This window comes from Lupinus angustifolius, chromosome LG06, assembly GCF_001865875.1.
Source record: "Lupinus angustifolius cultivar Tanjil chromosome LG06, LupAngTanjil_v1.0, whole genome shotgun sequence".
NCBI classification, from domain to species: Eukaryota; Viridiplantae; Streptophyta; class Magnoliopsida; order Fabales; family Fabaceae; genus Lupinus; species Lupinus angustifolius.
The window spans coordinates 30,075,731-30,090,598 of record NC_032014.1 but is presented as its reverse complement, the minus strand read 5'-3'; the positions used below and the strand labels follow the sequence as shown (position 1 = coordinate 30,090,598).

Sequence of the window (14,868 nt, the reverse complement as noted above, 5' to 3'; positions counted from 1 at the left end):
AACAAAATACCAACAAAAGGAACTCACCTTTTTGCTACACCTTCACTCAATAGAAGGTAGAGATAAATAGAGAAAGGAAGAAAGAGAGAAAGAGAGTGAGAGAAAGGGAAAGAAAAACAAAGAGGAAGAAGAGAATGCTCACCACTTCCTTCTTCTCCTTCACCAAAAGTTACGTTCTGTTTCTTTCCCAAAGAAAGGGACAATGGCTTTTATTTTTATTTTTCTTAACTATTTTTAAATCCATAAAATATGCATATAGAATTATAGGAATATTAATAACATATTATTCTATTCTATTTTAATCAATTACTAAATACATTTCTCATTGTTATTATTCCAAAAATTTATATTAGTTATAAGGCAATTTGGATTGATAAACCTATAACAAATCTTATAATTTAAAAGAATCAATCTAACTATGCTACTAATCCTAAATATATTATATCATACTCATATTCAAAATCTCATGTTCTAAAAATATATGAATAGATTTAAAAAAAAAAAGAAAACATTACACTTTAGTACAATGTTTTAAATACACATATTCTCAATTATATACTAAAAATCAATTTAATAGACTAAGCAAATTCATAATTCACATTAGAAAAAATATAGGTGTTATACATTCGACCACCCGAATCATAAATTTTAGGCTTAAATTAATTGTGTTGAACCAAATTTTATTATAAAACCGGTTAAATTGGAGACTCAAAATCATTAAATGTCCAATACACAATTAAATCTGTAAGTCTGAACCAATTTTTATAACACTTAGCCCCAATTATTTGTACTTTTATCCATGTATATATAACTTTATTTTATGAGTAGGAAAAATCAATTATTACTTATTATCACAACTCAGCCTTTACATTCTATTTCCTTTTACTTTTTTCATCCCAATTTTGCATTCCTACCACAATCACTATTGTGTAACTACATATTATTTATTTCTAACCACTCCTTTAATGACATCATATTATTTCCTTTATATAACACTAGTGTGTACAGGCACGAATATTACATGGTACTACGTATTCAATTTTTATATATATTTTTGAATTAGAATGTATTTGTTATAATTTTTATATATTTATGATAATTATCAATTTAATGTGAAAGATATATTAATTAATGTGTTGGTGATGTTTATTTATGATTATATGACCTTTTTGTAAAAATTGAATAATATGAAGGGCAAAATAGGAAATAGAAATTACACCATGATGGAAGTTACACCATGTTTTGCCTTTATATATAGTATAGAAGTATAGATATAGATATTATACCTTTTTTTCTTTCTATATATCTCTTATCACATTACACAATTTCATTTGTATAATACTAGTGTGTATAGGCATTTCGTGCCTGATACTACGTATTTAATTTTTATAAATTTCATTTTTTGTAATTATAATATATTTGTTGTATTTGGTATACTTTATATTATAGTTTGTGTGTGTTTATGATAATGTTTAGTTTAAGGTGAGAGATGTGGCTAATTAATGTGTTGGTGATTGTTAATTATGATTATATGGTTTTTTGTAAAAATTAAATAACGTGAAGGACAAAATAGGAAATGAAAATTACACAACGGTGGAAGTTACATCATATTTTGCTTTTATATATAGTATAGATATAGATATTACACATTGTTTTTTATCTCTTGGTATTACCATAGATAACTTTCATCTTATGGTTAAGAAATTGATTTTTTTTGGTTCATTAATGTCCCTTTCAACAAGTATTGCTCATAGAATACGAATCATTGACCTTTTAGTCATCTTGGGATTTAGCGAGACCTTATATCACTAGGCAAATGTCTTATTGGTATATTACCTCTTATTTTACCTATTCATTCCATATTCCTTCTTATCACAATAGTGCAATGATATAAAAATCATACCGTACCGTCCGGTTCAACCGGAAAACCGGTGAACCGGTCGGTTTATACACATTTTTTTTTTGAAAAAAATTTAAAAACTTATTACAAGGTCATATTTCCAACTCTTTAAGGCAGACGCTTTCAAGGCATACTTAGATTATACCTTTTGGTTCCTAAAATTTGTGTGTAATCTCAGTGACATTTGTCTAATATTGGAGTACTGTCTGAAGATAGGATTTGGTACAAAAATATAATATCGATATGAAACAACTTTGACTCCTTGGTATTAAATGTTAAAACTCTAAATTTATTTATTTTGTAGAATGAGTTGTGAACTTGTTTCATTTATTTATATATTGCGATTGTTAAGTGATACTTTTGGATTGATATATGTTTTGTAATTTAGACTTTGAATTTATTAAAGACTTAAAGTTGTTTGTTTATGTGAATTATGAATATAGATTATAAATTTGAGTATTTACCTATTTGAATTTTTTTTGTTATAGGTTTATATATATATATAAATATAAGTAGGTATGCTCAGTTTAACCGGCATGCAGTTTAATTACTGAACCACTGTACTGCTATACCAGTAACCTGACCAGTTTAATAACCGATACAATTTTAACAACACTGTACAATACATTATCATTTATATTTATTATTTTCCCACTTTCTTCCTAGTATTTCATACTTTTTTAAGTGTAGAAAAAACATTTTTGTTTTTGACCACATTACAAATTATATTCTGCTTTCTACATAAAAAAATCATCAGAAAAATATTTTATTATTTTTTAAAGATGAGTTATATTCATTTCAGGTGAAATGCACTTGGTGGTAGGTCTACGCCACCTCAAATCCTTTCAATTTTACCAACTTTTCAAGTAATTAAGTAACAATGATGATGAGAGAAAACACATCTCAAAAGTAAAGTAATATTAACGAGAATAAAGAATTTATTAATACAATCCGTAAAAGTATAACATGTGTACTATTTTGTGTAATTTTAGAGATATTTTTATATATAATGATTAAATATGACAAAAATTTATCTCATTATATTAATAAATACTTTATTCTAACTATTAATTACTTTCCTTGACAAAAAAATAAACGGGGATGTGAGAGAAATATACTATTTTGAAAGGACACATTGACAAATAATGTAGTTTATTCAGTAATTTATTGTTTAGTCCCACAAGTTATGTTATTTGCACTTTGAGCATATAGCTTAATCTCACATTCTCACACAATTGAGATTTTGTCCCTGGCTCTCAATCTTGTCTCTTCCATTTTCCTTGCGTCACGCTCAGAATCTGATTCACAATCACAGAAAAGGGTTTTTCTTTTCCTTTACTTCAAAATCAAAAGCAGAACTAACTTCACTGGTATTTTCCTTTTTCATGTTTAACACTCATTCTCACGCTTATATTTTAATCGCTTACTTAAAACTTAAAAGTGTTGTTTATTACTTTGGATTCGTTTTTTGATTTCGCCGTTTTTTCTTTCTTATCGGAAAATTGAGTAATTTGAAACGCTGATTTCTGCGTCGTTTTGCTTTTTGTGTTTTTTGTTTGTGGCGGCGGTGGAATTCCGTTTCTGGATTTTGTGTGAGCGAAGTGAAATGGTGATGATTGAATTTTAAATATTTTATATTATATGGATTATATTATAATAGAGCTTATATTTTTGGTTTGGATTTTGTTTGTTTGAATAAACTGAACAATTTTTTTTTATTCAGTAAAAAAATCTGTGTTAATTTGTTTTCCTCTATTTTTTGGTAGGTTAAGGTAGAGTTAGCAGCAATTGATTCTATTAGGAATTTGGAAATTCCCATTTTTTTGTAATTCCGTTCCTTGATGGGACTGAGTTTGTAATTTGAAGATTGCTTGACATTAGCTAGGAGAGAAAATGTTAATGCTGATGCTAAATATGATTCAAATTCATGGAATTGTAAATTGACCTGGTTCTGGAATCTCTGATTTTTCTCCCGTTCCTGCTATGCAAATTTTACTGCATTTGAATCAGATGGGTTAAGCATGAAAAGATTTTGTATGGTGGTTAAAAAACTATATTAGAAATGGCTATTGCTGGTGTGCACAGTGTGGCTGTGGTTGACTCTACTTTCCTTAGGGACTCCCCTTCTCAGTCACCCGGGAGGCGAGGAGACGGAGAGAGAGGAAGTTCCCAGCCTTCTTCGATCTTGCAAATATGGCGAGAGATTGAAGATGAGCATTTGGTGAGTCAAGTTCAAGGAGGATCTGGAGAAGCGTTGCTTCAAGAAAGAAGTGATGGGTTGGTTCCGGAACTCTCTCAGGAAAGTATGCCTGATATCCGTCGAAGAGAAGGACATTTGATAGGAGATGCAGTTCTGGGGGAGAATGGATCTGAAGCATGTTCACAGTTACAAAGTCAGAGTGAGTCACATGATGAACATGTGGAATTAAACAATTCTAGTTCTGAAAACTCTTCCAATTTAGGAGAAGTTGAAAGGGGGAGAGTGAGGCAGATTTTCAGGGAGTGGATGATTAGTGGTGATAGGGATCATGCATCAAACATTTACCGAGGAAATAGTGGCTCAAGAGGAGAATGGCTTGAGGAAGTTGAGCAGGAAAGGGTGAGTGTCACGAGGGACTTGGTACAAACAAGTGGCCAGCAGAGCGCTGTTTCTTCTGGGGATAATAAGGAAGAACGGCCTTCTGAAATTGGTACCCAAGTTGAAAGTGTACGTGATGGCTTTGTTGTTAATCCGAATGAGGGCCAACCTGAGCATACACGGAGGGGAATCCGCAAAATATGTGGCCGACAAGTTCTACTTGATATGCTTAAGAAGGCTGAGATGGAAAGACAGAGAGAAGTTCAGGAATTGTTGGACCATCAGGCCGTTTCTCATTTCCCTCATCGCAATCGCATCCAGGTTTGTCCTCCAACTGATTTATATCTTTTGTATCATATCTCTTCACTTTTCCTGTACTATAAATGTGAAAGTTAGACCATTTTTTTGTTAATCAATAAATCATTTGTATTAGTTGAGTTAGAAAGTACCTGTAAGTAAACACTTAAGTTTTAATTTTATAATCTCAATTTCCAGGGGAACTTAAAGTGCAACCATTTATCTCTAGGCATAGTAGACAAAGAATTTGTGTCTTGTATGTAGGAATCAGGAAAGCTCATTGCCAGAATCTAAAATACAAATATGGGAAGTTTAAAACCCAGAGAGAAGAAAACGGAAAATACTATCTATCCATTCGAACAAAGTTTAAAATCTAGGATTTCATTTGAATCCGAGCTTTGCTCATGCAATTGATGATTGCTTGTGAAAATATTTTCAGGCATTGCTCAGAGGAAGGTTCTTGAGAAATGATAGATCAGTTGATAATAACAGGTCTATTTCAATTGCAGAAAGTGAATTAGGCTTATTGAGGAAAAAACAGAGTGTATCAGGTCTAAGGTATGCAGTTCATAATGCTATTAAGTTGAGAAGAAACTTTTAATTGTGTTTTGATGTGAACTCTACTGGATTTCTTTCTTTCTCTCGTAACTTTATAATTTGTGACTTTTTGGCTTTCCCAATTTTTGTCTTTCCGTTAATTAGGTTTAACATCTTCTGCAGACTTTCTCCTCTATTTTTTGGATCCTTGTAGTTGGCATGTACTGAATTTCTGCTATGTTATCTTATTGCTATCCATCGTTTGAATGTCTAAGAAGTTTATTGTTAGATATTTCCTTTTCAGTCTCTAACCTAAATTATAAGGGCATATTAGCACACATCTGTTATATTTTCTTTTTCAATCATGTAGTCACTTCAATTTGATACTACAGAAGATTTAACTTCTGCTATTGTGAGCTTTATGAAATTAGACTGAAACAAAAATATTGCTGAGCTAATGGTGCCACCTGAAACATATTTATACAACTTAAAACATCCTCTGACATTAAATCATTCAAATGAAAGTGAATCTTTTTATTATCAAAATATATATTTTGATGGTTTATTTAAACTAGGTATTCTCATAATTATGAAAGTTTTACTCGCCTCCACGTATTTTTTTAGTTGATTGGAATAAGGTTTTATTTGTTTTAGTTGAGAAATAAAGTAATACTATACATGAAGTATACTTTTTAGTGTATTTTGTTGGGAAATGACAGATTGGCGGTTGACGACAACCACTGCTTGAGGGTTATTTTGAATTAATGACAATGACATGTCAAAATCCCCCCTTCTTTTTTCACCTTGTCCTCAGATTGAATCTTCTGTACCTTTTTTTCTTTAATCAAATTCAGTGTAGCTATTGTTTGTTGCTTTTACACTTAAAGCTACTGCTCCTTTTTCCTCCCTCCTTCATATATATTGTTTTATTTAATGCTCTATGCTAATAACGTTGGCTTGACTTCTGAACAGGGAAGGATTCTTTTCTAGAAAAGACAATTCTGGTTGCAGTCAAGCAACGAGCAACCTATCCGATACCTCATCTGTCAGTGATATTGATGTAAATACCATTGAAAAAACCGGAGCTAGCAGTCTGCATATGGTCCCAACTATACATTCTGAACAATCAGATGCTGGTAACAGGGGAAGTGACGATAGACCTGGGATATCGGGTGTACAAAATTGTTCACTAGGAATTGCTTGTGAGAATTTAGATTGGCAAGATTCTAATGCTAATGGAGAAACAAGAGAATGGGGATCATCATCCAGTATTGGGGTCACAAGAAGTGATAGCAGTGAACAAAATATTGATATGATGCCAACTGAAGGCACTGCTAATGATCTTGCCCAACAAAGCTTGCAAATTGAAGATACCAGGCATAGCAATATGCAGGAACTAACTGGTGTGCATACTGAGCAACCAGAGGTGATTGATATAATGGATGATGAAAGCAATTTATCAAATCACAACATTCATGTAGAGGGCAATATTGTTGAATGGAGAAATAGTACTGTGGAAAGTGTGGATGGTAATCAGCTCAGTAGCATATCGAATGAATGGCCCCAAAACACTTTAGGAGATGGTGTAAATTCTCGTCTGCAAGAAGCCCCTGAACCTGAAATGTGGCAAGAAGATGGTGACTTTCAAGAGGCTGTGGAGATTTGGTTAGGAGCACCTTCCGATCACGAAGTAGCTCAAGATGGTAGAGTTCATGGATTTTATTTTCCAGATGACAACAATGTGTACAGTGTTGAACTCAGGGAACTGTTAAGCAGGTATGCAGATATGTATGGAGAGTTTCAGCAGATCTATATTTTTAAAATGAAAAACAGTAATTCAGAATGAACCTTTCTTTTCTTTTTGCAGGAGAAGTGTCTCAAACCTCCTCCATAGCAGCTTTCGGGAAAGTCTTGACCAATTGATACAATCATATGTTGAAAGGCAAGGTCATGCTCCTGTTCAGTGGGAGCTGCAAGAACCAATCTCTCCTCCCTCGACAGAACAAGACCTGGAGCAGCAAAGCAGAAATCGGATTACTCGTCCGGAGGATACTATTAATAGTCCACTTGACCTGCCCTTGCCGCCACCACCACCACCACCACCTCGACCTCAATGGGATCGGCACTCGCGGCATGACAACTGGTCACAGAATGACATAAATAATCATCGCCTAGGAATAGTGAGACATAAATGCTTTTCCTTAGCTGATGTCCTCCCATAGTGTAGACAGTAATGTGTCTACTTTATAATCTTATCTGATTTAAATTTGGCAGGACTGGGATATCATTGGTGACATGAGAATTGACATGGTTAGGCTACAGCAAAGGATGAATAATATGCAGAGAATGATGGAGACCTGTATGGATATGCAGCTTGAGTTGCAACGCTCAATAAAGCAAGAAGTTTCTGCTGCTCTAAATCGCTCAACTACTTCATCAGGTCTCCCATTTTATTTACCCCTTCATTTTTCATAGCCCTTTTTTTCCCACACTCTTTCTATGTAACATGTGTTGCTATTCTTTCTGAAAGTTAGTTTTTTAGTTTCTCTCTGCTGATAGTCTTAGAAGACCATGTTAAATTAATTACAGGAATAGATGACCATGATTCACAAAATGGCCAATCTAACTGGGAATGTGTTAGAAAAGGAGTTTGCTGCATGTGCTGTGAAAGCAATATTGATTCTTTGTTGTACAGGTACTATTCAGTATCAGTTTGACAAATCAGTAACCAGTTTGCACGTTGCACCTGATTCTAGTCACTTAACATAACTTTTGTGCTTTTGTTGCAGATGTGGGCACATGTGCACATGTTCAAAATGTGCCAATGATTTGCTCCAAAGTAGAAGAAAATGTCCAATGTGTTATGCACCAGTAGTGGAAGTTATACGTGCTTATTCTATATAGTTTTGAAATTAATAAGGTCATCATATACCAACTTCTATATCCTGGATGTTTCCAGGTACTGTTTTTAAGATTTTCTTGTATCTTGCTGGGATCATTGTATTTATGTTGAGTGCAGCAGTGGAATATCAGTGATTATGAAATGAATAAAAAATATATTTCCGTTTGATTTGGGTGTTTGTGATTTTTATCTGAAGCGTTATCAGCCATAGGAGTAGATAATGCAGATGAAGAAATAGACACATCATAACATGAGTTGGAGACCATTCCCTATCATCCATACCAATCCATACCAATACTGGAGAGTCCAATACTGGAGAGTTGATGTTTTTTAAAAAATAATTTAAAATCTACATTTTTATTTTTTTCCGAAGTACACGTGTCATAATCCCATCCAATATTGTAGAGGATCTAGATTTATCCATACAAATTACATTGTTTTTAACGCATAGAATGAAGGTTTTTTAATAAAGCGTGGTATCATAAGTACTTGTGCATGTTGGACATTTTTTCAATGCCCAAGAACCTTGAATGCAAACTTTTGAATGAGCAACCAAAAATCTCAAAAGAGTAGCAATCTCATTACAGACAGGAACTAGGTATGTACAACCTTAACCCAATGACACAGTTCCCAAACCAGGCAACCATTCCACTTGTCTACAACTCCTAAAAGGAAAACATGCATGAACACTCATGCATATGCACACAGCACACAACTACTAACTACACAAGAGGTTGAAGCATATAAACCTAAGGACTAAAAAACATAAACCAAACATCATAATTCATACATAGGATATATAGTTTGTGACAGCTTTGGCCCCTTCAGCAATGGCATGCTTCCCAAGTTCCCCAGGCAAAACCAGTTTCACTGCCCCTTGAATCTCCCTTGATGACAATGTCATATGTCCTGCATATGTGTTCAGTTTTGCAGCCTCATTTGCAAGCCTCTCAAACATGTCATTCAACAAATTATTTAGTATAGTCATGGTCTGTGAAGAAATTCCAAGGTCAGGGTGCACTTGCTTCAACACCCTATACACATATCTCTGATACCCTTCACCATTTCTTCTCCCTCTTTTCTTCTTCCTTTTTTCTTTTCCACCATCATTCTCATTCTTAATCCTACCCCTTTTCACTTTCTTAACCCCATTTTCTGCTTCATTTTGGACTCTACTATCTTCACTAGTTTCTTGTCCATTCTCTTTGGTTTTAGGAGGCACTTCTTGAATGGGAATGACCCTCACTTTCTCTTGTTTTAGAGTATCAACCTCTTCACCTATGAGAGTATCTTTGTTTCCTCTGGTTGCTCTTTTGGTGCTGCTTACAACTGAAACCTCCACATTTTGTTGCACAACTTTGCTAGTGGATTTAACCACCAACTTCTCAACACGCTTTGGAGACATATAACTATTACTTTCTTTGCCTTTCAAGATTTCTATACACAAAACTGCAAAGGAATATTGGTTTATGAAGGTTGATGGAGTGTTGCTAAATCTTGACATGTAGGAGCTACGTGTCTAGTTGTCATGAATGAAGTAGATACGTGGAGGTTAAAAGTGAACGGTAAGTTCTGTAGGAAGATTGGGATGTCCCACACTGTTTTTTCAAGATCAAATCTCCTTAATAAGGGTGACCTACATCATTAACTCAATGTAAACTAATTCCCTTGTCCAATAAAAAATGTGAAATAATGTGATAATGTAAAAGTAAAACAATAAGATAAAGAGGAAAAGAACGGGTTATTATGCATATCAATGCATATATTGGGACTTAAGTATAGCATAATAGTCTAACCAAAAGATTAGTCTATTAGGTACGAAAGTTTCATGACATAAATATTATATTGAGTTTGTTATTCTACTTAATATGAGACTCCTAACATTATCTCACCATTGAAGGACTAGCATCCACGATGACTTTCACTATATCGATATTTAATAATGTACTTTAATCCAACCTACTTTTTCCATGACACTATTCTCACTCAAAATTCTAATTGTTAGGATTTAAGCATATGAAGAGAATTAGCCTAGAAGACTAGTCTATTAGATAGGTGAACCCCATGACTTATATTCATTGAATTTGTTATTCTAGTATTGAGATTTTTTAATACAATAAAAAGATATGAGCTAAAAATGTATTAACAAAATGTAGAGATTTATTTATTCTCACTTGACATTCATAGGCACCATGAAATATGTGATTGATAAATGAAAATGGAAGCAACTCTATTGATACAGAGAGAGAGAGAGAGACACCTTTGTTGTGTATAAGAAATTTAAACAAATGTAAATAAATGATGGTAGAAAAAAAGATCAAAACCAAGACATCCTAGTATCATCATTAACATGAATTAAGCAAGTGGGTTATATAAAAAATAAAATTGATAATCATTGAAAATTGTACTAAAATAACGGAGGGTGAAAAGTATATTTTGAGACTCCTAAAACAATTGTTTTCAAGTTTATCTAGTATGTACGATATTTTTAAAATTCTATTGGTTAAGCTGATTTTAAGTTCCAAAAGATAGTTTTAGAAGAAAAAAAATCTCCATTTTTATTAAAAATATTGATTTGATTACCATACAATACTCTAAAAAACCAACTCTATTCTATTTTCACCTTTATTTATTATTATTAACAATTTATCAATATTTATCATCATTTTCATTTAAAATTATAATGACTGAGAGTCAAATTATCTTTTATTTATTTTCCAATTTAATTGTGAAATTTAATTTTCGAGAATCATAGTACTAATAATTTCAAATAAAAAAATAAAATTGATATCAAATTTCCTCAGCCAAAATTTTATTAAACTTAAGAATCATTAAAAGTATGATTTGAGACTCCGAAATTTTTCTTTTCAATTTTATTTAGTATATTTGACATTTCAAAATTTCATTAGTTGAAAATGACTTTAAATTCCAAACAAAAGTTTGAGAAAGAATTAAAAAAATATTTATTTTGTTAAAAGAACTCAATTTAATTTTTAAATACTAATATTTATATAATATTGTCAAAAAATAATGGTCGGAATTATTGGTTTATTTTCCATTTTATTTTAAGATATAATTTTAGGAAAATCAAAATAGTATTAATATTAAATAAAAAATAAAGTTACTATCAATTTTCTACAATGAAAATGATAATATACTTTGTGAATATAAAAAGTGTATCTTGACTCTTCAAAACTATTTTATTAAAGTTTATTTTGCATTTTTTTACTTTTTCGAAATTCTATAAATTGAGATTGGGTTTAAGTTCCAAAGAATACTTGAAGGGAGAAATATAAAATGTTCACATTTTGTAACAAACCTCAATACAATTTTAAAATACTACTATTTATATAATTCTCTTAAGCGATCATCAACTCTCATCTTCAATCACTTGTTTACTGACAATTACTAATTAATAATATCATATTGTTATTCTTTACCAATAAGATGTAAATTATTGAGATGGAAGATGAATCATAATTCATTCCAATCATTATTTATTTATTTTATTTTTTCTTTTGAAATTTACGTTTTGGGAACCAATTGACAATTACTAATGAATAATATCATATTGTTATTCTTCACCAAGTGTTTGTCTTGGCTTCCAAGGATGGAATAGGTTTCCCTATTTCACTTCTCCCTACGTTCTTTCTATACTTGTTTTGTTTCCTTTATTAAGTTTGTTACTTTTAAGTCTTAAAAAATCATAAATTAACATGTCAATTATTCCACTTCCATGGAAATTTGGGTCACATGATCTATCCATCCTTCTTCCTAAAATCTTGCCCTAAGTTGATCATAAATTTAAACCTTGAGAGTTTCATTTATTTATGATAGGCAAAAGAAGAATTGTATTAATTTTAAATGATGTTTACAATATTTAGCATTCAATTATGATAGTAGTTTCTAGATATTTTTGAAAGACATGAGGGAAAGAAATTAAACTAAAGAAAACCAAAAGAAAGAAAATGAAGAGGAAGCTTCACCCAAAAAAAAAATGAAAGAGGATATGATCAAGCATTAATACTTTTGGATACTTATGACTCTAGAAAATCTTCAAGTTTAGAGAAATTACAGTGTTTATTAGCTCTGAAAATTTGCATGACCTTCATTTTAAACAACTCTTGAAAGAAAAATGTTTACTTAAAAACCTTTTGTTCTCTCATTTTTTTAATTTGTTCTTTTCTACTTTTTTGCCCAATTATCATTCATCCAAACTAATTGTTGAATATGAGTGCCCTTTGAAACCTTTGGAAGCAATTATTTTTACATTATCTAGAAGTACAAATATTAGCAATGAAGATATTACATATGGCAAAATAATTGGACATTCCTAACTGAAAACACAATCTATCACTACTTTTTCTATCATATTAGAATAATTGTGTGTTGCTAGAAAGTTTTGAATCTATGCACTGGTGGTGACACTATTAAACCATATCAAAGACCATCATGTCATATTGAAGAAGTGTGGGTGGTCTTTGTATTTGATATGGTCATTGTATTTTTTTTTTGTCTCAATGCATATACCTCTTGTAATGCTCAATAAAAATTTTCTTTTCCTATAAAAGTGTCATATTCAGTGTAACCCCTTTACAAAAGCTAGCTAGCTCTCATAATAATGTGGCCATTTATGTTTATTACATATTTAATGAAGTGATATGAGACTTTGGCACACATCCCTCACACAAGATTGGAATGTGGAGTATGAAATTTACAACAATAAAGTGAATAAACATATGTGAATGACAACAACAATAATTTCTTTGTTTGGGTCTTATTAAGGTTAAGTGTTGTCATTGGATTAGAATTCTAGTTGATTGGGATATGGTGTTCATGAGTTTTAAATCTCATATATTTCAATTGATAGAATATTATCTTATTTATGAATTAGGTATTTTCATTTTATTTGAATTTTTCTGTAAATTATATTTAGGTTGTTAGTAATTATTTGGGTTGTCATAATTTACGTTTATAATAATTTTTGTCTATATAATAAATTGTTGGACTGACTCATATTTGAGTTTAATCAATTTTTACTATCTTAAACTTCTAGATTGTATCAAGGTGGTTTCATCATCTATGACCTATTTAGTCACTATTCTGTTATGATATGTGTTAAGGTTTTGGTTCAAGACGTGGTGTCTCACTTGTGACTCTTCACTCTTCCCATACCCATGTAACAATGAAACTCCCCGATGGTTGGAGGCTCCCCGGTAGCAGTGTGGTCCAACAAGTGGTATCAGAGCCGATAGTTCGGCTGGGACATGGTGGACTTAAGGGGGAGCGGACCGGAAAGCGTGTGGTACCCACACTTGAGGGGGATTGTTGGGTTTATTCAAGTGTGAAGTTCCACATTGGATATGCGGGAGGAGTGAAAGAGTTTATAAGAAGGAAAGGCCCATGGAACTAATGCCTTAAGGTTTTGGTTCAAGATGTGGTGTCTCACTTGTGACTCTTCACTCTTCCCATACCCATGTAACAATGAAACTCCCCCTTGGTTGGACAAGGGGGAGCGGACCGGAAAGTGTGTGGTACCCACACTTGAAGGGGAGATTGTTTTCTTTATGGAAAGACACATGGAACTCATGCCTTAATCATTTCCCTTTGTCATCTCGCATTCTCGATAGTATTCATAAGTTTTTTTTCCAATCTTACAATTTCATATTATATGCAAAAACAAGCAAACATCAACACGCTCCAATACATAATCACATTCTTCCTTTATTTAAAAATATGGTTGTCTTCAGATAGACTATCATTCCGGTAATGATGTTTCTCTCATTTATGAACTATGTTAGTATAATGAATCCTTTTTCTCATTGTCGTTCATTATCGTGGTGATTATATCATTGTGTTTTATTCTCATTAATGTTCATTTTGTCGATGCTTTTTCTTTCATTGGACGAGCTATATTAATAATGACTTCTTTTTCTACCGAAGATCATTCTCATCGTAATCATACTAATAGTTTATTTTTCCTTCATCGATCATTCTGGTAGTGTTTTTTTGTTCCAACGATGAGTTATATTAACAATAACTTCATTTCACATCAACGAGACGACAATCATTCTAGTGTTGGTTATGTCAACATATTTTGCAATACACAACACCTTTCAATGATCTTTTTTGTAGAACCGATATAATTATTTGATTATTTTCATTTTTAAAGGAATTATTTATAACAAGATTAAATCTTACCAAACTTTAGCTTGAGGAATGTCTTAGATGATATTTGGATTAGTAAAACATTAACTCATTTATGATTTTGTTAGTTTCATTTTATTTACACTTATCTATAATTTATGTTTATCTTATTAATTATTATATGAGTTGTTATTATCTTATCGTTTATAACAAAATTTGTTTATATCATAAATTGTTTGAATCACTTATACTTGAAATATAATTTGACCAATCTTCACCATCATAATTTTCTACATTTGGGTTATCCTTTATATTGTGTTCATATGCTTCGTGTATTAGCTTAATGAAATGCGTTTGTTTATAAAAAAAAGTATTGGAATAATATGATCATATACTAATATTCAGATTTGTTTTCAGCTCAAATGATAGAGTTGCTTGATATTAAACGTTAACACATACCTGTAAACTCCAATAATTATGCTATATATATTATATATATATATATAT

At 31.7% G+C, this 14,868-nt stretch overlaps 2 protein-coding genes across 5 annotated transcripts; one reads left to right on the top strand and one right to left on the bottom strand.

Annotated features, from left to right (window-relative positions):
* On the top strand, positions 3,152-9,810 carry LOC109350937. 4 transcript variants are annotated; one of them, XR_002108155.1, is made up of 9 exons: positions 3,156-3,270; positions 3,667-4,799; positions 5,215-5,333; positions 6,285-7,088; positions 7,180-7,492; positions 7,587-7,752; positions 7,902-8,007; positions 8,102-8,271; positions 9,648-9,810. XR_002108155.1 is itself a non-coding variant. In XM_019592248.1 (8 exons), the coding sequence occupies exons 2-8, from the start codon at positions 3,963-3,965 to the stop codon at positions 8,214-8,216; spliced, it is 2,460 nt and encodes an 819-aa protein (XP_019447793.1). In that variant the 5' UTR covers positions 3,156-3,270; positions 3,667-3,962; the 3' UTR covers positions 8,217-8,386. The 4 variants fall into 4 exon arrangements, 3 of the variants coding, with proteins under 3 accessions (XP_019447795.1, XP_019447794.1, XP_019447793.1); XM_019592248.1 differs by lacking the exon at positions 9,648-9,810 and having other exon boundaries at positions 8,102-8,386; XM_019592250.1 differs by lacking the exons at positions 7,902-8,007; positions 8,102-8,271; positions 9,648-9,810 and having other exon boundaries at positions 3,152-3,270; positions 7,628-7,749.
* LOC109350939 (histone H2B, gonadal-like) lies at positions 8,774-9,641 on the bottom strand. The gene has a single exon (XM_019592251.1). It carries the CDS (start codon positions 9,617-9,619, stop codon positions 8,999-9,001), a length of 621 nt encoding a protein of 206 aa, XP_019447796.1. The 5' UTR covers positions 9,620-9,641; the 3' UTR covers positions 8,774-8,998.

Bases quoted from the DNA above. Each gene is read 5' to 3' on its own strand.
- LOC109350937 (XM_019592248.1), top strand. From the start codon at position 3,963: ATGGCTATTGCTGGTGTGCACAGTGTGGCTGTGGTTGACTCTACTTTC. The intron at 4,800-5,214 runs GTTTGTCCTCCA...AAATATTTTCAG, and splicing joins CTCATCGCAATCGCATCCAG to GCATTGCTCAGAGGAAGGTT. The intron at 7,089-7,179 runs GTATGCAGATAT...TTCTTTTTGCAG, and splicing joins CTCAGGGAACTGTTAAGCAG to GAGAAGTGTCTCAAACCTCC.
- LOC109350939 (XM_019592251.1), bottom strand. From the start codon at position 9,619: ATGTCTCCAAAGCGTGTTGAGAAGTTGGTGGTTAAATCCACTAGCAAA.